The sequence below is a fragment of the Micromesistius poutassou genome, assembly GCF_964030765.1.
Source record: "Micromesistius poutassou genome assembly, chromosome: 21".
NCBI classification, from domain to species: Eukaryota; Metazoa; Chordata; class Actinopteri; order Gadiformes; family Gadidae; genus Micromesistius; species Micromesistius poutassou.
In genome coordinates this window covers 13,028,638-13,051,430 of record NC_140291.1, presented here as the reverse complement: position 1 = coordinate 13,051,430, position 22,793 = coordinate 13,028,638, and the positions used below count along the sequence as shown (strand labels likewise).

The following is a 22,793-nucleotide window of genomic DNA, read 5'->3' as shown; positions in this document are numbered from 1 at the left end:
GTTCTTGTCAAAGCCACAGCCGATTAGCTCAGTGCTCGAGGCTTAGGAGAGCCTGAGGGTGATGAAAGGTTTACTTTACTGTAAAAGACCTGTCCTGTATCAAATTAGAATCTCCTGTTTACAGACTTGTAGTTGAGATTTCAAGGGAAAACATTGGGCTTGTTAGAGATAGCGTTTCCATAGCAACAGGGTGTGTTGGAGGCGGAGCTTCTTCGGTCAGTACAGGTCTGCTTCAAAATCGTCTCTTGTTGTTCCGGGAAGCCCTCTTCCTCTGCATTCACCATCACCATGGCAACAGAGCGGCTCCCCCTTCGCCAATCATACAGTGGCTCATGGCAACATCGCAACATCGCCGTCTTTCTCTCCCTCTGTTGGTCTGTCAGACACATGCAGTCATTTTCCTGCACGGCAGGCAGACTCCCAGACGTGTGTGTGTGTGTGTGTGTGTGTGTGTGTGTGTGTGTGTGTGTGTGTGTGTGTGTGTGTGTGTGTGTGTGTGTGTGTGTGTGTGTGTGTGTGTGTGCGTGTGCGCTCAGTGTATGCATACACCTCTCTTCTAGCCGTGCTCTTTGGAGCTGTCAGACTGGCACATTGCGGCGCGAGGCTAACGTGTTCAGGCAAGGCCCGGCCAGATGTGACCACATGAGATCTGGAAACAACCAGGAGCTGAGAGATTATCCTCAGCAGGGTCGCTGTTGGGTGGGATGGTGTTTTTGCCTTCTGCCCTGTTTGTTACAACAGACCAACTGGGTCCTCATGAGGCCACACACTCTGCAAGGGATCGTTTTTCCTTTGCAGAGAATGAAGGCGATGGGACGTTTCATATGCGTCCCATGTTTGAGTTGATTACATTTCGGTCCACTTGTTTCTTCTCCGACTAGAGTTTATGACACTCGTGTCCACGTTGCGTCTCAGACACTAGCACTGTTGGGAGTCAAATAATGAAGGAACAGGTCTTTCCTTTCCAGTTTCTGTCCTGCGCTAAAAGGAAATTACTTCTAGTACTGAGAGTTCAAGGGAAACCGTTGGGCTTGTTAAGAGATACCGTTTCCATAGCAACAGGGTGTGCTATGGAAACGGCGGCGCTTCCTCTGTCCGCACAGGCCTGTGATGTGTCATAGCGTGTCATAGCAATGTATCATGGGAATAGTCAGCAGACGGATATGTGATGTAGGTGAACCAACCTTTATGTGCTGTTCTTTGAACACAGTTTCAGTGGCATTCTGAAGTACTTCTGGAGGGACATCACCTAGACACACATTGGAGTCTAGTCCTAGTAAGTGTGTGGTTCTACACGTTGGCTGCACATCTGTATACACTTTTTAACATTCTACCTGTGATATTTAGAGCTACATAAAACAGTTATAGGGCCGAGCGGCCTAGAGCGTGGTTCTTAGATGCTGTAGGTAAGAGCTGTTAGTCAAGTTTATCTTGTGAGAAAAGCCAAAGCCATCCATCATTGTAATTAGTGAGTGCCAATGTGCCATGTGCTGGGACAATATGTTTAGAGTATGAGTGTACATCTCTTCACTCACTGGTTTGGGGAGTCTATCTTGCAAGCACAGGTGTGAAAAATGCATCATCCCTGAATGGCAGGGAAACATAGGCAGGGAGGGCAGAGCGAGCGAAGTGTTTATTTTATTTGGTCTTGCAGCTCTTTCCTTCGCTCTCTTTACAACTCTCAAATCATATATAAAGCAGCCGTAATAGAAACCAAGCACCAGCATTGTCGATTTATGTCCACCTGATGGTTCTATTTTTGGATAAAACTGACCCTTTACAACACAAACGGGGTCCATTCCAATCAGCCTTGTTTCCCCAGCCGACACACTGAGGCTACAGTTAGCTTTCAGCATGGGGTCCCCCGCTGCTCACCGGTTTTTGAATCATTGGTTGGTCTGACCAGCCTGTTCTCCTCAAAGCATACCACCGTAGCCAGCTCTGCCCAGGTGATCCGACCTCTGACCTTGTGATCGCAGAGGAAACAAACAAACGCACACCTCACCATTTATTATAGTGTGTGTTACTTATTGTTTACTTGCCAAAATCTCTGCAGATGACGGTGATGCAAACTTTTGTGTCGTTAGTCAGAAAAGCAAGGCGGAGGTAGTTTGTTTTGATCTGATTTCTCCATCTCCATGGAGATGGGGGGAAAGATTTGTCAGAACAGTAGGAGGTCCATTCGCTCAAAATAAAACCAGAATATATAATGCATTACTGTCAGGAATATTGTTGAAGTGGGTAACCCACTGTTGATCTGTAGAATAAAGTATTGGGAGATTATATTTTTATATATATTTTTAAGTCCTATATTAAAATAACTGTTTTTGTGATTGTCACACTAATTCTGCACTAGTGATAACACTGGGTGTTATCATCATCTTGGTTCTAGCTGCATTAAGAAAGAGTTTCAGGTGAACTACGGTATTTTGGAGCACAATAAAAGCATTTTGCAAGAATTCAATGGCCCACACAAGAGGTGACACTCGGCAGTGTGTAACGGTGCTAATCGGCATAAGTACTCCCTCAGGACAAACGTGGGGTGACAGCGCATGCCTGAGAGGAGCATTGGGCAGCATTCAGGCAGCATCTCAGCATAGACTAGCATCAAACCCAGCACCACAAATGTAGTCCTTATAATAGTCTGAAAATTATTTTCAGACTATTATAGTCTTCAGAGGATATTTAAAAAACACTTTTAAATGTTCATTTCATTGAACATTTATTTCAATGAAATGACAAAATGCCTTGGCCTGATCCCAGTGGATATGGCCCCCTGACATGTGCTGTGATGGCTCTATGTTTTATATAGTCCGTCAGCTCGTTAGCAGACCCCTCTCCCTCCAGCCTTTCTCCTCCCTGCTCCCTCTCTCCTGTGGGTCGCCACGCCGTAACCCAGCAGGGCCGTTTCCTCTGGTGAAACGTTGCCCACCTCTAAAGCGTTCCCCCCGCAGCAAGAGAGGGAGGAAGAGCCCCCAGGACCCCTGGTGAAACACGATCCAGGTGTAGGAGTGTCTGTGGGGACATCTAGGGGTTAGAGCCCACATCCACACTGGGGCTGCAGCAGCATTGTTTATCTGGTAACTTGTGTCGAGTATTTGCTATTATTAAGGACATTTCACACCAATTGTTTTCATCTATCTTGCCCTCTATCTGAGTCTCTGTCTCGCTCTCTCTGTCTCTCAGTCCCTGTCCTCTCTCTCTCTCTGAGGCTCCTTGGTAGCCTGGATTGGCGGTCATGTGTTCTTCGGCTTGGCCTAGATTCAGGAACCCTCCACTGTTGAGTCATCGCTGCTGACAATCGTTCCTCTCTGGAACCGGGGAGCCCGGAGCCCCAGCTGTTGCATCATTTGGACACATGACGACGTTCACAACAAGGCGCTCCTTATGTCCTCGCTTTGGAGATGTGTGTTCCCCCTCCCTGCTCCCAACATAAAGACTGGCCTTCAGCTGCTTTGAGTCAAGTGTACTTGGTGTTTGAAAAGGTTCTTTGTGTGGGCTTTCAGTTGTACAGTGCAGGGCGGCACATTTGTTTGTGTAAATAAAATGCAGCTTGTCTGGCTCCTAAGGACTGGCCTCATTTACCTCGTACCACGTTGACGTTCTTGTTTTGACCCCTTATTATTATTTTTTATTTCCCTGAGGTTACGTTTCCAGATTTGGTGGAACAGTGATGTTAGTGTAGTGATGTTGGTGATGGGGGGGGGGAGTGATTAGGAGAGAGTCTGGAGGGGCAGGGTATGTGCTATGCTATAACATCTAGGCACGCGTGTTCAATTATTTGAGAGAAGAGAGCATGGGTTGAATATGATGTCCAATGTTGATGATGAAATGTGTGAAATAGGATTGTATCACTGCTATTGCAATATGTGGTCGAGCTTTACCCAACTCTGACGCTTCCTCTCTTGAGTCACCAGGTCGATCAAATAATCAACTATTCATGCATTCACTTTTTTTAACTAAATAAAGATAAAAATAAATACTGTAAATGGTAACCGAAGCAAGTTGAAGTGAGGGGCAGGTTCGATCCATATGCTAAGACCAACCATAGAAGAGAACCAACTTTAAACAGAACGCTTGGATATTTAAGGTATGTGAAGGAATGTGAAGTCTAAAGTAAGTATTGTATATATATTGTAACGTTTTCACATACAGGTCGGAGGTGAATGTCGAATTCATGAATCCTTGGTTTATTTAACCACCAAAACTGCCCAATCAGCAACAATGTTGAACGGTAAATTAACTGACAATTTCAATCAATTTACGTTAAGAGATTAAAACACAGAGGTCAAAAATTAACCCTTAAACGGGGCATGATATTAAACACAGAACAAAAATTGAAGAATCTTTTTCCGAGTTGCAAGACAACTGCACACCGTCATGTTATCAAAAGCATGTTCGCGCATTTCAGAAGCAGGGAGATTCCGTACAAAAATATATGTCTAATTTGTCAGTTTGCCATGTGTATGCCTGGCACAAATGCTCCCGTTGAACTAATATTTCCATCACAACGGTATTTGGACTGAGAGGAACCTAATGACCGTTCGTGTGGTAAAACTGGCGACGTCCTGATCAGGTTACTAGTTTTTGTTGCTGGAGTTCTTGCCCGCCAGCCAGTCGTTGTGACGTCACGTGCAAAGTATGAATTACATTTATTTAAAACAAGACACATTTGTGTGTGGATCAGAAATGTGTTTGTGAAACTTATTTTTGTTTATGGATTTATTTTACATTTATACATACCAATATCCATTTGTGTGTGCATTGAAATGTATTTGTGAGAAGAGAGTCATTTATATATAAATCACAAAATACATTTGTGAATCCTTCTCTGTGCATTCACTATTAATTATTAATATTAACAGACTGAACTGACCCCATAATGGTAAGCCTCTATATTAAGTTTTATAATGTAAGAAACATGAAGTAAAACTTCATGACTCCCCAGAGCAGGTGCCAGTGTAGCCTGGGTGGAGCTATGACAAACGGCCATGCCACTATATTACAGTCCTCTTGGCTTGACGATGAACCAGTAGAGCCGGGCAATGAAATGCTACCCACCAGGGTTTACCTTTGAGAAGGAACACGAGTGCCGGAGGAGTGTGGAGGGATCCCCAGTTCTGCTACCCGATTGGCCGGTGACACCCTGGCAGGTGGAGCCTGTAACCGTACCCTGAAGTCCGTCCTCTGGAGGCCCACAGTGTGCCAGGCGCACCTCGGCCCATGGCTGACGTCGGTCGATGGCTGACGTCGGCCGACCTCAGCCGATGGCTGACGTCGGCCGATGTTGACTGACTGTGTCTGACGTCAGTCGATGGCTGACGTTCACCATAGTCAGTCAACGTGATGACACTGAGTGGGTCTCCAACCTCTGCCTTTAGGCGCACCATTGCAAACCATTCTGATGCAGGTTATGAAGACCACGGTCACCGTTAGACTCGAGGGGAGAAGGGATGGGTAAAGATCTGGGCACAGATCTTCCAGAACTTCGTGCCACGTTATAGCGGTGTTGAGATATTTCAATGCATTTTTTAAATGTATTGCTACGATGCCCGAACCCGTATAACTTTGAACAGTGAACATTTTCTTTACTGCAGCCGCAGCCATCATAACAGACAAGCGCGAACCAATAACAGTGAATGAAATGAAGCGAACCAATGGTGTAAACATAATCATAGATGACGCCACAGGTTTTTATATAAAAGAAAGAATGTAGCCTACGTGTGTATGTATGTAGGCAATTTATATTCATAATACTTAATAAAATATAATTAATAGTGTTTTATTGTATTTTCATTAGTTGTTTGAAGAGTAAAAAAAAAAACAGTCTGTCTTAATGCAAGTTTACAACTGGCAAGTTGGTCGGACATAAAGGGAAAAAAAAAAAGATATATATCTTATCAAATATTTTTAAGGATGGCCTAATACCTTGGCCAACCCTAATGGTTAACACATGCGAGTCCAACTACCACCAGCAAACCTCTTCTGCCAGCTAGCTACACCAGCCGCTAGTGCAGCTTATCATTCTGCCGACCCCTCAGACTGCAGAATGGCATCGACGATGGGAACCAGGACCCGTGCCAGTGTCGCTAGCACTGTGAGCATGAAGATAATCAGGCAGCCCCCCGCGCCAACCTACAGCCAAGGCTGGCCACGCTCACGCTAATTGACATATGTACACCTCGTTATGAAGTGTTCAGTCAGTGAACTGTTGGCCTAACAAGATCGTCCAGTTATTGTTTTGCAACGATCAGTCTGGCCTTGGCCCGGGCAGCAAATGATTCCCAAATATGAGTGCTGTCTTACGTTGTTCAAAAAACTCCAACGTATCATATTGAATAACCAACTCTCTTCACTGAATCCGGTTGGAAGTAAAGCAAAACATATTTTCTGAGAAAAGCCTTCTGTGCAGATTTATGTTAATCTTTTAACATCGTCTATTGCAGATTATTCTGTTTTCATTGCTCCATAGATTGCTACACTTTCGTCCGTTTGCTGCCATTGTTTTTTTTTTACTTGGAAAACTGCTGCATTCCTTGTTCGTCATGAATTCCCTCCCCTTGGTTAGTCCTATGATTGTTTTTGGAAGAGGCTTTTCATCGGCTCGCAGCCAGACTGACATGTATAAACAGGTTGTAGGCGGTTGTACGAGGCTGCTGTGAATGGGCACCAGCCTGGCCAGCCCTTGTCTCGGTTGGGTGTGATTTGAGGTTAAGTTGAACAGACTGGTTGCCCTCCCCTCTGCAATGAAGGTGGGATGATGTGGATGATGATGACGGGTAGGATGTTGTAGAAGTACAGGCAGATCTCGGCTTCCTGTGTGCTGGGCTGTCACATCCTGTCAGGTACAGGGATTGGTAAATGTGTACTGTACAGAGGACTGGCACAGACCTTGTCACCCACAGGTAGACTCACTTTCTTGCACTAGCCATCACCATGTGTCTTCCTCAGGGTCCAAATTAGATTTTAGTATTTTTACTTTTTACCTGCCAGAAGGGAAACATTTACTGGCTAACCATTTTTTTTTAAATATATGTAAGCCTGCATTTTTGTATATGCCAAATGGTGAGATCGATCTGTCATTCGCTGGTGGCATGTGTTAATTTGGATAAGTAACTATCTGTACTAGAATTTATACCTTATTAATCTTTCCTATCTATCTCAGCAGCTATCACTCAACACCCATCTCCCTCTCTAAATAAATAGCCTACGTCTAGCTATATACAGTATATCTGTATATATCTCTACATGACCTAACAAGATGGGGTTGTGACCTTCCTGGATGGGGTTGGACTGACCCCGTACTCCCATACCACTGCTCTGCTGAGCCCTGTTCATGTATGGTGTTTATTCTTCCCTGGCTGATCCCTGGGCGTAGCAGCTTAAGCTTAGCCATGCTAGGTGGCATGTGCTCTCATGTCGGTTCACAGCTAAACTCTGGGTGTACCGAGGTTAGCTGTGCCATGCTAGGTGGCTATAGGATTGTGTGCGTATGGATTCTCTCACCGGTGTACGCAGTGCTTGTGTGGATCAGGTAAACATGGTTCATCTGCCAAAGATTTATCAGTGTTTACCCTGGAAAGATGCGTCAACAACAGCTGGTGTGGTTCTCAGGGAAGATGTCTTCCTTGTGAAAACAGAACATTAAGAATTAATGAGAGATGATTTGATATGGTGGGGCTCAGTGTGTTCTCCGGGCTGGCTCCACTCACATTCACAGAACTGGATGACAACAGTTGCAGGAAGAGCAATCAAAACGGGAAAAATGTCCTCACAACATCTCTAACACGTAAACTGTAATCGCATGCCAAATAATTCCAGTTCTATATGTATGAAAGTTTCCAGACTTCTGAAAGCATACCATTATCTAGCCTTAATATTCCCTCCTTCTGTCTGTCTGCTGGTCTGACGTGTACATTATAATATTAAGGATGTTTTTTTGAGATGTTATTTTTATGACCAGATCCTATTTCATTGTCAAATGTTCAAACTCAAAACACAAAGTGACTGGTTCCTGTACCATTTTGTACTGGTCCAGTGTTGAGCAAACTGGTTTCCTGCCACCATAACATTCCCACTGGCCTGGGTTCGAAGGCCAGTTCAGATGGGTACCATGGGAATTTCTGCAGTGAGTCATCAACATAGAAAGTGATATTCTCTGCAGCTATGAATAATAAAATACCTCCTTTATGTTTAATACTAGATAGCAATAGTAATTTAGCTTAGGGTGCATCCAATCAAATGGAAGAACCAATATTCACCACATCGTAAACCACCATCAAATAAACTGTTAACGTATTGGTTCAAGTGCCAGTCTTTAAGGCTGCCAGTCTTACCAGTTTCAATCCCCACTGTGCTTGTGCTAAGTGAAATCCTCAGATATGGAGGCTTCTGAGTGTAGGTGAACTCCTCTCCAGCCCTGCACTGCCCTGCCCTGGGGGGCTGGAGGAGGGGTAGTATAGGGTCAAGCAGGGACAGAGAAAGCCCTGCCTCACTTTGTTGGCCATGTAATTCCATGATTGGCTGTATCCGATGCACTGGCAAAGCCCTCCCTAATGACTTGCCACAACAAAGGGACGCACACAAAGAAACATTACACACACACACACACACACACACACACACACACACACACACACACACACACACACACACACACACACACACACACACACACACACACACACACACCACATTTAGACTAGTTCTCTTTCATGCTCTCTCTCGGCCCTTTACCTCTGGGGGGGGGGGGGGGGGGGGAACAGAGGAGTAGAGGAGGTCTTGGAGAGTTCTCTCCAGGGCCCTTGTGCCGGCCAAGTTCAGAAAGGGTTTAATGGAATTGAACTAAGGGCAATTACCCAGCCATAGAGTATGTAGGCAGCAGGCACAGCACAGGGATACTGTGTGTGTGTGTGTGTGTGTGTGTGTGTGTGTGTGTGTGTGTGTGTGTGTGTGTGTGTGTGTGTGTGTGTGTGTGTGTGTGTGTGTGTGTGTGTGTGTGTGTGTGTGTGTGTGTGTGTGTGTCACCTTTCTAAGGATTCTACAGGTAAATATTTCTAAACCGATCATCTGCACTGATGCACAGTACGCTAGCCGGCTAGTTAGTCGGCTAGATTGGCTCGCTGGTTTGTTGTCTCTCTAGCTAGTTAGGTAGACAACAAGTAAGCTAGATAGTTAGCCTGCTAATGAGTTATTTGGGTTGCTAGCTAGTTGACTTAAATATAAATATCTAGCTAATTGGCTAGAAAGCTAGGTAGTTGGCTTCTTAATGATGAGTTAGTTGGCTTACTAGCTATGTAGGTAGGTTGTTTGGAAGCTAGTAAGTTAGATGGGTATATAGGCAATTTTTGTTGGCTGAGCTAGAGTGTCAGCTAGTCGTAGTCTAGTAATAGTTCATTTGTTGGTAATCCCTTGGAGAGAGGGGTTGGTTGTTTGAACAGATATATTGGAGGGCTAAGAGTGAGCGGGGGATACTGCCAGGCTGCAGAACAGAACCCCTGTATTTGCAGAACAGATCCAGTTGTCACCGTTGTCTTGGCCTTGTTACCATTGGCTGATGAGTTGTAGGAATGATGGGAAAGAGCTCCGGCTCCGGTCTTTCCTTTTTTTTATTTGAGAAATGTATTTTGGTACTTTTGAAATCATTATGAATTTATGGGAATGTTTAATAATGTAAATTTGTCATGGGGACTCATCATTTTTTAGAAGAGCTGTCTTAGGTTTTGATTGATGCAACCTCTATTTGACCTGCTGTAGTCTCAAGCCTCCTTTCCTCTCCTCCTCTGGTGTCTCTGGTTTCCTCCTCTAATGTTCCCTTCTCCTCTCTCTTCCGACCTCTCTTGTTTCCTCTTCTCTCTCCTCTAACACCCCCCACTCCACTTATCTCCTGCCCTCGCCTCTCTCCTCTCCCCACCCTCCTCTCCTCTCCCCTCTGCTCCTCCCTGGCTGTACTGCCCTCATAAACCCAGGAGGCAGACCTGAACTCCCTGCACTCACTAATCTCTCTCTCGCTCTCTCTCTCTGTCTGTCTGTCTGTCTGTCTCGCTTTCTCTCTCTCTCTCTTGCTGTCTGTCTGTCTCTCTCACTCTCTGGCTTTCTCACTCGCTCTCGCTTTCGCACTCCTTCTCGCTCTCTCTCTCTCTGTCTCACTGACTCTGACTCTCTCTCGCTCTCTGTCATGCTCTCTTGATTCTACCCATGGGATTTGTTTGTCTCCAGCTCCTCCATTGTTTGCTAGTTTTGTGTGTTTCCATTCTGTCTGTCTCTATCACGGCCTTCTATCCTGTCCTTCCTTCACCGTGGTCTCTGGGGTCCACAATTGAGATGTAGTCGTTTTCTAAATTATTGATTCATATGCTTGTAAAATCCAGTAGAGTCACAGGGTATTTACATTACATTAAAATGAGTTCAATATTTTCAAATGAATCATTAAAGTGGGGCCGGCAGGCTCAGCTCTGTTCTCGTTAATAAGTGTGGTCTGCAACTTCAAAAACCTCTGCACCTTTTCTATGGTGGTTCATGTTTTTTGAATGAGTGAGTACTTGTTATATACATATTTGATGTATTTATTGCAAATGTTAGCGCCTCACAGTGGAGGAAGATGACACGCAGTATAGTAACCCTTGCTTCCCTCGTCTAGCCACTCCCACTCGCCGGGCTCCATGGCGACGGTGGCGCGGGGCAGCGAGTGGTCCTGCGGCCGCTGCACCTTCCTGAACGCGGGCGGCGCCCCCCGCTGCTCCATCTGCGAGGCGCCGCGCCAGAAGCCCGACCTCAACCACATCCTGCGGCTGAGCAGCGGCGAGGAGCAGCGCTGGGCCTGCCCCCGCTGCACCCTGAAGAACCCCCCGGGCTCCGGGGCCTGCTCCGTGTGCGGCTTCGGCCCCTGGCCCGCCCCCGCCCCCCCGCCCGCCGCCACCGCCCCCCCCCCCGCCGCCCCCGCTCAATGCCTCCCCCTCCCCCTCCCCCTCCCCCACCGCCCCCGCGGTGGTGATGATGAACGGCGTGCTCCCCCCGGCGGTGTTGGAACCGCCCTCCCCCGCCGCCCCCGCCGTCCTGCTGGAGCCCCGCGGGCAGCAGGCCCCGCCCCCCAAGCAGCAGGAGGCGGCGGCCCCCCGGCGGCCCGAGGGCGGCGGGGAGGCGGGCGGCGGCGGCGGCGGCTGGGCGTGTCCGCGCTGCACGCTGCACAACACGGCGGTGGCGCTGTCGTGCTCGGCGTGCGGCGGGCCCCGCAAGCTCTCCCTGCCCAAGATCCCCCCCGAGGCCCTGGTGGTCCCCGAGGTCCACACCCCCCTGCTGCTGGGCTTCCCCGTCCCGCCCGCCGCCGCCGCCGCCGCCGCCGCCGCCGCCCCCCCCGCTGCTCATCGACCTCACGGACGACTCCCCGCCGCCGGCCCCACCGCCCTGTGAGCCGCTGGAGCCCCCCCACCCCTCTCCCCAGGGCCTGGCCTCCCCCTTCACCCCCTTCTCCTCCCTCCAGAACAACCCCGTGCCGCGCAGCCGGCGGGAGGTCCCCCCCACGGGGCGGCCCCCCCCCACCACCGGCGGCGGCGGCTCCCCCAGTCCCACCTCCCCCTCGCCCGCCACCGCGCCCCCGCAGCCCTGCCCCCAGCTGCGGAGCAAACCCAAACACCAGGCCCAGCCGCAGGAGCCGCCCTACCCGGGGAAGCGCCTCAGCGTGCTGGAGGAGGGGGAGCTGCACCCCCTCCCCCACCAGCACCACCACCACCACCCGCCGGCCCACCTCCCCTCCTCCTCCTCCTCCTCCTCCTCCTCCTCCACCTCCACCTCGTCGTCGTCCTCCACCTGGAAGTGCCCCGGCTGCTCGCTGCCCAACCCCGGCGGGGCGTCCAAGTGCGAGGGGTGCCGGGGCTCGCGGGTGGGCGCCGACCTCATCGACCTGGTGGGCTGCGAGGCGGTGCGCTTCACCCCGGCCAGCCCCTCCAGCCCGGACTTCAGCACCTGGGCCTGCTCCAAGTGCACCCTCCACAACCCCACCGGCAGCTCCCAGTGCTCGGCCTGCGGCTCCTCCAAGCTGCACGGCTTCCAGGACCGCGAGGCGCCCGGCGCCCCGCGCTGCTGCCCGCTGCACGGGCCCCCGATGGGGGCCGGCGGCTCCACCTGCTCGTGCTCCAACGCCCCCTCGTCGTCGTCGTCCTCCTCCTCTGGTCACAAGGCAAGGAAACAGGGCCGCGCCTTCCCACCCGCCGCCGCCTCCTCCTCCGCCTCCTTATCTTCGTCCTCTCTGGAGAAGGCGGGGCAGTGGGCGTGTCCGGCCTGCACGCTGCTGAACGCCGGCCCGGCCAAGAACTGCGTGGCGTGCCACACGCCGCAGCAGTACCTGACGCTGCGCAAGGTGGCCAAGCCGCTGAAGAGGCGGGAGAGCATGCACGTGGAGGCGCGGCGCCGCAACGACGAAGGCGAGGCCAAGGAGCTCTGGGAGAACATCGTCAGCTTCTGTCAGGAGGTAAGAGGCGTGACGTGGAACGGGGTAACGCGAACACTGACTCGCTGTCGACGGTGTGATGCGTGTGGTCTTGCACATGGGCTCGGTCTGAAGATGAATGTTTCGCGCATGCTTTGCAACCCCCTCCAAGCCGGGACCACTGCCCTGATGGGCTTGGTGGAAGATTGTCTCCACGAGACGAGGGGGGGAGGAGGAGGTGTTCACTGGATTCACTCACATGAGTGAAGACCTGGCGACATTCTGGGAGTTGGATCGATCTTGGAGATGATCGTGAGCCTAATGGTTTAATAATATGATGCTCTCTAGCAGGGTTCCCGGTTTTTGAAGTCCCACGAGATTGATATCGCTCCAGGCTTTTGAACTCTTTCTTTGATGGGGTAGCCTGCCCTGAGGTCAGCAGTACTATTAACTATGTCTACTGACTCCATAAGTCGGTAAATGGCTAATATTGTGTTATAAATCTTTTTTCTTTTTTTTAACAAAAGAGATAGTTTTCTTTTCCCCCCACATTTGGTAGCAGACTGTAAACAGAAACCAAGCACTGCTGCCTGACTTCCTCCTTTTAGCTTCCTGGAGCCTAGGATAGTGTAGTGGTGAGGCTGGGAGCTTTGGTACATGATGCAACCAGGATCCAATAGCGAGGGGAAATAGCTGGTAAGGAAGATCTGCTCACAACACAGAACCTGTAGCACATGGGGATAACAACTACAACATATACGAATGGACAAAAAGTCAAACAAACAAATTATCTAGCCGTTGGAAAGCAGTTGGCTCTTCAACCATTCCTTAGAGCACACATTTTGTAAAAACAACCTTCCAAAGGTTTTGGCACACTTGAAACGGCATATTCATTCTAGGGCAGAGAAAATAGCATTACATCACCCTGAGTGTGTTGTACAATGTGTCTTCACACGCATGCTTAAAGGGATAGTTCAGGATTTTGAACAACATCGGGTCTCATTTCCAAGTGAGCCAGTGTGTTATTTATCATTGGAGACCGTTTTCAACACTTTTCATTCAGTCCTTCTAGTTGCAGAAATCGCTGGTGCTAGGCTAGCGCAACTCGAGGGGAACTGCTAGCCTGCCAATAAAAACAGTTTTACCCACTCCCGAGGCAAACCAATTATAATGCCTGACTATCGATGTAAATGTCTGTGTTGATAGAATAGTGTTAGAAATAAACGTATCCTTGCAATGCATTTAGTTTATAATCCCTGTAGTTGAAAGCAAGCTACGGCAGCGGCGGACTGATATTACCTGGAGTGCGCTTCTCTGTTTACCTTCTGCTGTAATGAATTGGTTGCTACACCGGAGCAAAGTGAAATTCCGCCGCTGCTGAGAAAGTAGTCCCCCAAAATGTAATGTGATCATTGCGATGCAAGGATAGTTTTATTTCTAATATTCTATCAACACAGACATTTACATCGATAGTCGGGCATTATAATTGGTTTCCATCAGGTGAGTGGGTAAAACAGTTTTTATTGGCAGGCTAGCAGTTCCCGTCGACTTGCGCTAGCCTAGCACCAGCGATTTCTGCAAGGACTGAATGAAACGTGTTGAAAACGGTCTCCAATGATAAATAACACACTGGCTCACTTGGAAATGAGACCCGATGTCCAAAATCCTGAACTATCCCTTTAAGGCGTCGTAGCCGATCTGTTTGAAGAGGCTGGCGGTTCGACCGGTCTGTCTACGACAGCCTGCCAAGAGAAGCTGTTTACGGATGTTTGCTTTAGTTTGCGTAGCCTGTGATGGCCGTCATCCCCACCTGGAGCTCCTCTTAGCCTGAGAGTTGTTTTGAGAGCAGAAAGGTGAACCCATAAGAAGAAGACGTCCCACACGGGGCAGGAGGAGCAGCTGTTGGTGGTGTTGACAACGTCATCATCAGCGAAGACGACCCCTGTGGGTAGACTCAACCACACCTCACTGCCTCTGGCTCACCTGACGAAGTCTCATCTGATCCGAAGGAAAACATTTCATTAAGTTTGTCTTAAAAAAAAATATGCTAATGATTATAAGGTCAAAAACAATGAACTTTCTCTCAGCAGTCTGAAGTGACGGCGTTAATGAAGTGCTTGTATTTAGCTTTTGATTGAATCCAGTGATCTCTGTGAGGACCTTTTAACCCACGAGGAGACCCACTGCATCAGACCAGAGTCAGCGCTGGGCAGCGGGCGGGGTCATGGAGGTCACCTTGTCTGCTTGGAGCTGCTCATTGGTCTGACTCACGGCAGTTTGGCGCCGCTTCTATTGTAGCCCTTGGCAACCTTGTGGCCTGTCACTCTGCCGCTTGGCTGGAAGATAGATGGCATCCTTCATATGAGCATATCAGCATTAGTAGCAGTGGTTCTGTGGTGACGTGCTCAGGTTACTCACAGTGTGATTCCCGTCATCTACTGCCCCCTGATAGGTTCTCAGAACATGACAGGAAGATTTGATCTAAGGATTGTTTGGAAAGATTATATTGTGATGTGTAATTTATAGAGTGTGTGTGTGTGTGTGTGTGTGTGTGTGTATAGATAGATCTATATATACATTCACACACTGCAGTACGCCTTCCTATTGCAGAAGTATTATAAAATGCTAAGTTTGTACTGTATATCTAGACACTGCTTCACCTCCATAATCCATTACTGACAGTATGGCACTTTATAGTACTCATCACATGGATTAGAATTCACGCTGCGTTTACACTATACGACGAGCGATGAACCTGGATGATCCCCCCCGCATCGCTTATCAATATCTAGGGGGGAGAGAGAGAGAGAGAGAGAGACCCCTCTTTTCTCCTCCTCATAAACACACCCGCAGGGTAGCACCCCATTATCATCTTGAAGTCGCTTCCGTGTGCGTGAGGTGAACTTGAGGTTGCTGTATTTTTAGCTGGAGAGCTGCAGCAATTATCTACCCTGCTGTAGCGGAGACAACCGGCATCGACTTCTTCCAGCGAGAGACAACAGCAGAGAGACATTCGGACAGACTGTAGAGAGAGAGAGAGAGAGAGAGAGACGGAAAGCCATTTGCAAAGACTTTAAAGAGAGACACAGAAAAATGAATGGAGAGCGGGAAGCAGGGAGGGCTATAAGAGGTGAACAGAGCTTGATATCTACAATCTATTCTCACCATAGTGGTCCAGTTGGCACCAGAGCGCCACCCAGCACAGGCTAACCAGTGTGTGGTCCGGTTAGCCTGGCACTGGTAGCATTATGTGTGCCAAGGACACAGGATTAGGTTCCTTCATACAGGGGTCCTGTTTATTTATTCATGTGTACAATGATCATTCCGCCTCCCCTCCCCGTCTTGGTCCGGGTCCAGTCCGACACCCGGGCCCGGGCCCGGTGGCCCTGCGCCAGGCGGCTCCAGGGCAGCTCTGGGTGTCGGGTAGCGTATCTTGATCCCTTAAATGCCCTCTTTAGCGGACCTGCCCGGGCCAGCGGTGGCCATGCTGGCTGCCGCTGCCAGGTGCACTGAGGCGCGTGAGTGAGTGAGTGAGTGAGTGAGTGAGTGAGTGAGTGAGTGAGTGAGTGAGTGAGTGAGTGAGTGAGTGAGTGAGTGAGTGAGTGAGTGAGTGAGTGAGTGAGTGAGTGAGTGAGTGAGTGAAAAAAAAAATATAGAAATCAGACATATTCATATAGTCCCTCTGTCTCTGTCTCTCCACCAGAACGTGGTGAACTTTGTGGACGACAGCTTCCCGCCCGGTCCGAGCTCAGTGGGCTTCCCCGAGAGTGACAGCGTCCAGCAGCGAATCAAAAAGTGGCTCCGCCCCCACGAGATCAACTGCAGCAACTTCAAGGACAGAGGAGTGAAGTGGTCTGTGTTTCGCACGCCCCGCCCCTCCGACATCCTGCAAGGCCTGCTGGGGAACTGCTGGTGAGGACACACACGTGGCTTTGGGCTGTGCCTCGGGGGGGGGGGGGGGGGGGGGGCGGAGGGATCTTCAGTGAACGGGTTCAGGGAGATTGTTCTACACTACCGGGCCCCTCCCCCAGAGGGCCCCTCCCCAGTGATCTCCCCTGGTGGGAGGGAGCTAGGAGAGCACAGTGGTGTGTAGATGGGGAGGAGGTTGGGGAGGTAGATCTCCCCTCTTCACCCCCCTCTCTCCCCACTCCCCCTCCCTCCTCTCTGGATGTCCGTGTGTGTGTGTGTGTGTAAGCTCTCCCTCCTCTCTGGATGTGTGTGTGTGTGTGTGTGTGTGTGTGTGTGTGTGTGTGTGTGTGTGTGTGTGTGTGTGTGTGTGTGTGTGTGTAAGCTCTCCCTCCTCTCTGGATGTCCGTATGTGTGTGTGTGTGTGTAAGCTCTCCCTCCTCTCTGGATGTCTGTGTGTGTGTGTGTGTGTGTAAGCTCTCCCTCCTCTCTGGATGTGTGTGTGTGTGTGTGTGTGTGTGTGTGTGTGTGTGTGTGTGTGTGTGTGTGTGTGTGTGTGTGTGTGTGTGTGTGTGTGTGTGTGTGTGTGTGTGTGTGTGTGTGTGTGTGTGTGTGTGTGTGTGTGTGTGTAAGCTCTCCCTCCTCTCTGGACGTCCGTATGTGTGTGTGTGTGAGCTCTCCCTCCTCTCTGGACGTCCGTGTGTGTGAGTGTGTGTGTGTGTGTGTGTGTGTGTGTGTGTCTGTGTGTGTGTGTGTAAGCTCTCCCTCCTCTCTGGACGTCCGTACGTGTGTGTCTGTATATGTGTGTGTGTGAGCTCTCCCTCCTCTCTGGACGTCCGTGCGTGCGTGTGTAAGCTCTCCCTCCTCTCTGGACGTCCGTACGTGTGTGTCTGTATATGTGTGTGTGTGAGCTCTCCCTCCTCTCTGGACGTCCGTACGTGTGTGTGTGTGTGTGTGTGTGTGTGTAAGCTCTCCCTCCTCTCTGGACGTCCGTACGTGCGTGTGTGTGTAAGCTCTCCCTCCTCCCTCCAGGTTCCTGAGTGCGCTGGCGGTGCTGGCGGAGCGGCCTGAGCTGGTGGAGCGGGTGATGATCACGCGGGGCTTGTGTCCCCAGGGGGCCTACCAGGTGAGGCTGTGCAAGGACGGCACCTGGACCACCGTGCTGGTGGACGACATGCTGCCCTGCGACGACTACGGCTACCTGCTCTTCTCTCAGGTAGGAGGGGGGGGGCGCGCGCACACACGCACGCACGCACGCACGCACGCACGCACGCACGCACGCACGCACGCACGCACGCACGCACGCACGCACGCACGCACGCACGCACGCACGCACGCACGCACGCACGCACGCACGCACGCACGCACGCACGCACGCACGCACGCACGCACGCACGCACGCACGCACGCACGCACGCACGCACGCACGCACGCACGCACGCACGCACGCACGCACGCACGCACGCACGCACGCACGCACGCACGCACGCACGCACGCACGCACGCACGCACGCACGCACGCACGCACGCACGCACGCACGCACGCACGCACGCACGCACGCACGCACACTCTCTCTCTCACTCACTCTCTCTCTCTCTCTCTCTCTCTCACTCACTCACTCACTCACTCACTCACTCACTCACTCACTCACTCACTCACTCACTCACTCACTCACTCACTCACTCACTCACTCACTCACTCACTCACTCACTCACTCACTCACTCACTCACTCTCTCTCTCTCACTCACACTCTCTCACTCACTCACTCACTCACTCTCTCTCTCTCTCTCTCACTCACTCACTCACTCACTCACTCACTCACTCACTCACTCACTCACTCACTCACACTCTCTCTCTCTCTCTCTCTCTCTCTCTCTCTCTCTCTCTCTCTCTCTCTCACTCACTCACTCACTCACTCACTCACTCACTCACTCACTCACTCACTCACTCACTCACTCACTCACTCACTCTCTCTCTCTCTCTCTCTCTCTCTCTCTCTCTCTCTCTCTCTCTCTCTCTCTCTCTCTCTCTCTCTCTCTCTCTCTCTCTCTCTCTCTCTCTCACACACACGTACACACACGTACACCAGTATAACCGGTATACAGTGGAGTGACGGCGTCTTGTCCCGCAGGCCCAGAGGAAGCAGCTGTGGGTGGCGCTGATCGAGAAGGCGCTGGCCAAGCTCCACGGCTCGTACTACGCCCTGCAGGCGGGGCGGGCCATCGAGGGCCTGGCCACGCTCACCGGGGCGCCCTGCGACTCCCTCATGCTGCAGGTCAGCTCCACCAACCCCCGCGAGGAGGCCATCGACACAGACCTCATCTGGGCCAAAATGCTGAGCTCCAAGGAGGCTGGGTGAGGGGGCAGGCTTGACCTGAGACGACCTTGCGCGTTTGAACCCGACTTGTAGACTCGACTGAATGTCAGCAGCCCCTTGTTAAGCTGCTGTAGGTACGATGATGTGTTGAAAAGAGAGAGAGAGCAGAACGTCTCCCTCACTCACTGTTGCATCCCCCCCCCCCCCCCCCCCCCCCCCCCCCCCTGTGGTGGAGCTATGGTGCCGCGCTGTGCCTGCATGTGAACGACGAGCCCAGCTGGGTTCACCCTGACCAATCCGGAAAGCTCATTTCCGACCCTGATTGGTCGTAAATGAGCGAGAGCGGTCAGTGTGTCAGTAGTCTGAGGCCCGGTCCGACCAGACAAAGTCTCACACGGCGTGCCTTCACCCCCCCGGCCCTCTAGTGGCGGCTGGTGGGAGTTCAACACGTTTTTTGGTGGCAGTGCTTAAGCTCTGCGGTCTGGAGACCAGGGTCCGATGGTACTCTACTGTATGTCCAATCAAAACATCCGATACAAAGTGAATGGGAGGCGTTGCCGATCACGAGACCAATGCGTCTGGGGGGGGCCGGTCGTCACACAGGGGTCACAGCATGTCACTCACCGACGAGGGACGGCTGTCACTCACCGATGACGGACGGCTGTCACTCACCGATGACCGACGGCTGTCACTCACCGATGGCTTTGGCCTTTCTAGGTTCTACTTCTGTTTATTGAACGGAGTAGATGAGCGGTGCCAACTGTACTCGGGTAAACGATGAATCCTCAAGCAAACCTCACACATTACAAACATATTGTAAAGTAATGTACGGTCAAATTATCTAATAAATACGTCTTGTGTTATGTTGGGGGCAGGGCATGTAATTCTTTAGCCGTTATCACTCTCCATGTGTTCCATATGGTGGACTCCCAACAGGTTTGTAGGCAGTGTTCAGTAGCTGGCCGCTAGACGTTTCCCTATTCAGCAGTGCTCCGGTGATGACCCTCAGTGTAATGAAGAGCAGCTGATGCACATCTCAATAGCACTTCATGTAGTTTGACCATGTTTTTTCAGGTACTCAGATATTCGTGCTGCAAAACGAGATCTGACACTGAACTAAAGACTTGATCCCGGTGCGAGTGTGTGTCTCGCACTGTTAACCTGCCCAGGAGACTCCTCTGTAAAGCCACTTTTTGGTCAGTATTTCTACACATGAGGGGCGGCAGTAGCTCAGGAGGTGGAGCAGGTGGACTGGTAACCGGAAGGTTGCTAGTCTGATCCCCCGGCTCCTCCTAGCCGAGATGTCCCTGAGCAAGACACCTCACCCTAACTGCTCCTGAAGAGCTGTCTGTCGCCCTTCGTGACTGACTCTGCCGTCTGTGTGAATGTGTGAGTGAATGGTTGTGAGTTGCTTTGGATAAAAGTGTCAAAGCAAAAATCCCCTAAATGTAAACATACACATTAGAGGCATTTACAAAGTAACCCAACTTAAATGGAATCAAACAGGATTCACTGTCTGGAAGTGCTTCCCAGAAACTCTACCACAGGAAGAAGAGGTAAAACGCTGTGGCTAGAGAGGAGCTGCGGTGTGGACACACACAGACTGGATATAAAACTCATCTTACACTGACTTTCAATATGTGTACAATAGTGGAAGCTGAAACGCTCTTAATAAATTGAAAAGAAAGTGCCTTTTTCCCCTTGAGTAAATCAGCAGGAAGGACACGTCCACAGACAGACTGAAGTAGTCTAAATAAGACCCACTGAGATGCTAACCTATTCCTTCTTTTCGTGTGTGTGTGTGTGTGTGTGTGTGTGTGTGTGTGTGTGTGTGTGTGTGTGTGTGTGTGTGTGTGTGTGTGTGTGTGTGTGTGTGTGTGTGTGTGTGTCAGGTTCCTGATGGGTGCGTCGTGCGGTGGGGGCAACATGAAGGTGGACGATGGCGTCTATGAGTCCATGGGCCTCCGACCGCGACACGCCTACTCCATCCTGGACGTACGGGACGTCCAGGGATACAGGTGACAACAACAACATAAACATTACATCAACACATTTGATAAAGAATGATTAAAGTCAACATTTCATCAACACATTTGATAAAGAATGATCAGAGTTAAACATTACATCAACACATTTGATAAAGAATGATCAGAGTTAAACATTACATCAACACATTTGATAAAGAATGATCAGAGTTAAACATTACATCAACACATTTGATAAAGAATGATCAGAGTCAACATTACATCAACACATTTGATAAAGAATGATCAGAGTTAAACATTACATCAACACATTTGATAAAGAATGATTAAAGTCAACATTTCATCAACACATTTGATAAAGAATGATCAGAGTTAAACATTACATCAACACATTTGATAAAGAATGATCAGAGTTAAACATTACATCAACACATTTGATAAAGAATGATCAGAGTTAAACATTACATCAACACATTTGATAAAGATTACATCAACACATTTGATAAAGAATGATTAAAGTCAACATTACATCAACACATTTGATAAAGAATGATTAAAGTCAACATTTCATCAACACATTTGATAAAGAATGATTAAAGTCAACATTACATCAACACATTGGCCGTGCACACACTGCGTCACTTGGACTACTTTGTTATTTTAAAAACACCTGACCATGTACTTTCTTCCTTCCTGTCTCCTTCTGTCCTCTCGTCTCTCTCCCTCTTTCCCCCCCCTTCTCTCCATCTCTCTGACTCTTGAAGGTTGCTACGGTTACGTAATCCATGGGGGCGGTTCTCGTGGAACGGGAGCTGGTCGGACGAGTGGTCTGATTGGCCGCAGCACCTCCGCAACGAGCTGATGGCTCACGGCAGCAGCGAGGGCGTGTTCTGGATGGAGTACTCCGACTTCATCAAGTAGGCCTACCTGTCTGTCTGTCCACGTGTTTGTGTGTGTGCGTGTCTTTCTCTGTCTGTCTGTGACTGGGCTGAGCTTGTCTCTCTTGTCTGTCTAAAGCTTTAGTAAATGGGTTAGAAAGAAGGCTTGTTGTCAGGGAGGCTTGTTCTTAAGGTGCTTCGTTTTTGCGGATTTTGTTGTCAAGGAGACTGAGAGAGGTGACTGTTCTTTGGGTTTGAGATGTTCTAAGACCCCTGGTAGTGTAGTAGGCCATGTTGCCTTAAATCTCTCTCTGTCTCCCTCCCTCTCTCTCTGTCTTTCAGTCTTTCTCTCTGTCTCTCCCTCTCTCTCCCTCTCTCTCCCTCTGTCCCGCTGTCGCTCTGTCTTTGTCTCTCTCTCTCTCTCTCTCTCTCTCTCTCTCTCTCTCTCTCTCTCTCTCTGTCTCTCTGTCTCTCTCTCTCTGTCCCTCTGTCTCTCTCTTGTGGAAAAAAGACATGATGACACGACCTGTCTTTTAGAAGGTGCGCTCTGAGGGTCCTCAACTTGACCTGGGAGTGGCTTTAGGATAATCCAGGTCCACATGTTAGTCCGTGTGAACCGCAATATGAGACGTGTTGTTTTTCCCCGCTGCAGGTACTTTGACTCGGTGGACATCTGCAAGATCCACTCGGACTGGCAGGAGGTGAGACTGCAGGGCTGCTTCCCCAGCCGGGCCAGCGGGCCCATCACCGTCACGGCGCTCACCGTGCTGGAGCGCACGGCCCTGGAGCTGGCCCTGTTCCAGGAGGGCAGCAGGTAACCCCGCCCACACCGCCAGACTAAAGCGCATTTCAGCGCATCAGCAGATCAGCGCACTCAGATCACACGCTGTTAATCACGTGGACGGAAGCAGACTGGGGGAGGAGTTAAAGGTGATCGGGGCTGCACCCGACGGGCTGGGGCAAAATCTAGATACGGCCATGTATCCACGCGCTTCTTCGTGTTATATATATATAGATATATATAAAAAATAATATATTTTGCATTTTTATGCTTTATTCATGAAGTGAGTTCGCCCCAAATATCTTTATTTAAATGAATAAAAGAAGGCGCTCTGAACAGATTGCCCTGCTCCTCGATGTGGCGCTCAACACACGAACGAGGGAGACTTCAACCGAGCCGTGGTTCTGCCCACTGGAGCAGACGTTTGTACATGGTCGATGGTTGTCATGACTACTGGGTTCATTCTACAGCCACACCGAGTATTCTATACACCTTTCTCT

At 50.1% G+C, this 22,793-nt stretch overlaps 1 protein-coding gene across 1 annotated transcript in view; it reads left to right on the top strand.

Moving 5' to 3' along the window:
• capn15 (calpain 15) overlaps positions 1 to 22,793 on the top strand; it is a 30,568-nt gene that overhangs the window by 5,081 nt on the left and 2,694 nt on the right. Inside the window, 9 exon segments of the mRNA XM_084485613.1 lie at positions 10,640 to 10,922; positions 10,981 to 11,352; positions 11,354 to 12,466; positions 16,128 to 16,336; positions 17,363 to 17,546; positions 18,464 to 18,687; positions 20,542 to 20,667; positions 21,399 to 21,551; positions 22,165 to 22,326. Of these exon segments, the coding sequence (XP_084341739.1) occupies positions 10,640 to 10,922; positions 10,981 to 11,352; positions 11,354 to 12,466; positions 16,128 to 16,336; positions 17,363 to 17,546; positions 18,464 to 18,687; positions 20,542 to 20,667; positions 21,399 to 21,551; positions 22,165 to 22,326 (2,826 nt within the window).